At 37.5% G+C, this 3,219-nt stretch overlaps 1 protein-coding gene across 1 annotated transcript; it reads left to right on the plus strand.

Annotated features, from left to right (window-relative positions):
- Positions 1-1,778: 1,778 nt before the first annotated feature.
- On the plus strand, positions 1,779-2,571 carry LOC149156085 (uncharacterized). The gene is made up of 4 exons (XM_089444627.1): positions 1,779-1,810; positions 1,956-2,094; positions 2,187-2,361; positions 2,457-2,571. The coding sequence occupies exons 1-4, from the start codon at positions 1,779-1,781 to the stop codon at positions 2,537-2,539; spliced, it is 429 nt and encodes a 142-aa protein (XP_089300753.1). The 3' UTR covers positions 2,540-2,571.
- The last annotated feature ends 648 nt before the right edge of the window (positions 2,572-3,219 follow it).

Raw genomic sequence — 3,219 nt, forward strand, 5'->3', positions numbered from 1 at the left:
ACAGTGAAATGTCAGTTAAATGAGTGGCTAAGAGACAAAAGTGATGACACAAACCTAAGCCAGCAGGATATTGAGTTTGGAGCTGCTCTCAATCTCAATTTTCAAAAATCGAAAACCTCATCTACATCCCTCAAAGATTGGCAAATCAAGAAAAACGAAGAAGAATTCCAATCTTGGATGTCCAAGCAAACACTTCCTTCTCTCTTCTTTGATGGGGCAGCCAGGGGAAATCCAGGAATTGCTGGCGTAGGAGGGCTCATTTCTTGGGGACTGGGCCACTCCTCAAGCATACAAGCTGAAGCAATGGCCCTTTTTCAAGGGATCAAACTTCTCAAAGAGCTAGGACACAAGGAGGCAATTGTTTTTGGCGATTCTTAGGTCATCATCACAGTAGTGGCAACCATCACAAATCCATTAGATCTGCGACTTGCAAGGACAATTACAAGAATTAAAGACATGACAAAGTTCCCGAATTTGAAATTTTTTCATGTCCTAAGAGCCAACAACAAAGAAGCAAACAAGGCAGTCCAGCTAGCTGTCAGAACTATTCTCAGAGACAATGAAACCTCTTGGGACCCAATTCCCTAAATATTCATGTTTTTCTGTGTTTTATTGAAACAGTTTGTATGCATTCATAAGCTCGGGAAATCAGCAACAAGAGTTCATTTTATAAATTGTAAAAAGAGGTGATTCATAAGCATATGTGCTATGTCCCTCTTGTTGGAGAGACGCTTAGAAACCAACCTCACTATTTGTAATCGGACTTGTGGCTTTTTGCCAAACAGTTAATGAAATCCCATAACCGTTTCTGTAGAAAAAAACATTGGTTATGGTAACATCTAATCATGTGAATGGTAGAATAAATACAATTCATTGGTTTATGAAAATTTTGCAAAATCGAGACCATTAAAACTCCAAAATCAACATAATTTTTCCCACACAAATGTTATTGTTAATCTAAATTAAGTGGCATATATAACGGAAATGACAGTAGTACTAGTTGGGTGAGGGTAGTATTTATATTAATGTTAACATGATCATGCCAGCATCGCTTATTAATTGATGGTGATGACAACACTGTATAATTTGTAGGTCCACATTTCTTCGAGGGAGTTGGGACTGCCACGTTTAAAACATAGGTGCATTACTTAGTACAAAACCAGGTTGAAGCGTATCCATCATATTTAATGTTATATCAGAAGAAAATCAAGATATAGTACAGGAAATTTAATAGATTAGTTACGTGTAGTTTTTTTATTACAAATATAATTTAAACCCCATAAAAATTGTCAAATCTATATTTATAGCCAATCAAAAAACAAAACAAAAAAAAATTAAAAAGTTTAAAAATAATTTTAGATTTTAAAATTTTTGTTTTAATATAAATTTATTACAAACATTATAAAAACTTTATAATCTTTTTTAAATTTAATAGATGTCAAAGTAATTTGACTTTGAACTCATTACAATATATAAAAATGCATCATGATATATTATTTCATTAGAAACATGAACATATATATTAAATTATGCATAATTAATATGTTTTAAGTATAAAAAAATTGTAAGCTCAGCATGACCTTTGTATTCATTATCTTTAATGGTGTATGGTGTACGACTTTTAATGGTGTATGGTGATGTACATATGTGAATTAATATTTAATTTTGTAATCTAAATATAACACGTTGTCTATTTATATAGAAAAATAACTACTCGATATGATCCTTTATGATGGCCCAGCCCTTTTCCACGTGGCGACGCTATGTCCACCGTATGAATGTCAATGCGAATAAATGTTGAAATAACGCGGTTTGTACAGATTCGGGATATTTCGGATGGGTTAACTTGTGGTACAGGTTACCAATCCACACCTGCCGATTTCTCACCTCGACCTATTCCCGCCTTTTGACAGCCAACCCTAGTTCACTTGTCATTTCATTTCCACTGTGCGAAGTTCTTTGTTCTGCTCGGCGAGGGTTTCTTTGCGCCTCCGCTCCTCACTCCGGCACTGTGTTCTTCTGGTGCCTCCGACCTCCTGCTACTCTGTGCTTTGGTATTACTGTGAGGGCGACAATCTGCTAACGCTCCGCACTGTAACTCGATATACTTTCGGTTTATTTGTTTGTTCTTCCGCTGTAACAAGGTTGTTCCATGCTCTGTTAACTTGCCTTTGTTATTATGACAGGTTGCTCTCACTTCCGAGCTCCAGCTAAACGTTCCGCTTCAATCCGGATTCAAGGTAAGTTCTGGTTCGATGTTAAACCCTGCTTCTCCACCTCTTCCAGAGTCTAACAGGTTCGCTCCTTTGCTCTTCAGGTTATGGGTGTCGGGTTGTTTACAATGCTGCCCGTCCAACTCAGGTAAATACCCTATGCAACTGTGTCTTTTTGTTTACAGAAGTTCCTTATCGTCTTCTTGTCTCAGGCGCTAAACCCTGTCTATTTTGTTGTTGCAGGTTGCTCGGGTGGTTGGCCGCCGTGGGCTCACGCTCTCTGTGCGTTTTGGAGGCAACCCAAAACCCCGTTCGACTTGATGTAACGGGTAGGGTCTTTCCCGCTCGGCCCCGTTTGTTAGATTAGTAAGCAATCTGTGGGTTTTTGTATTTAATGGACTCGCTCCTGGGTTGTAAACGAACTATGTTAAACTGTTTTTGAGGTCTGGCATGTATACAATAATCGTTGTTTCGACCTGTAATCGACCTGGTCCGTCTTTGTTGCCTTGGTTCCTTGAGTCTGTTCGGTTGCCTTTCTAGTTTCTTGTAATGACTTTAATTATCAGAGGACAATGGTTTAGTGAGCGTTCTATGCTCAGAAAACTTATGGTGCGTTTTGTTCATAAGGGTTTCATCAAATGAAGCTCCTGTATACTTTATCTCCAGCATTTACAAATCTTATGAAAAACATAAAAGTTGGTATGCTTGTTACCTGGTTTATTGTGATATCGTTGGTTGTAAATCCGCTCTTCTATGTGGGTTAGCTCCCTATAGCAGCGCCTTCTCTTATCTTGTGGTTTGTTGTCTTTAATTTCCAGTATGTGCTCAATATTTCGTTTCACCTTCATATGCTTGCTGTGTATAACTTATAATGAATGTTTAATCACATAATATCAATCGAGTAAATTACAGTATGCCTGTTATAGCCTACTTGCAGTGGATGTTAATACAGAAAACAGTATCAATACATTAATGTGACAGTTGTTCTTTAAACAAACAGTTTTGC

Source organism: Pinus tabuliformis, chromosome 9 (genome assembly GCF_031772625.1).
Source record: "Pinus tabuliformis cultivar Carrire ecotype Pingquan chromosome 9, CPIR1, whole genome shotgun sequence".
Classification (NCBI taxonomy): Eukaryota; Viridiplantae; Streptophyta; class Pinopsida; order Pinales; family Pinaceae; genus Pinus; species Pinus tabuliformis.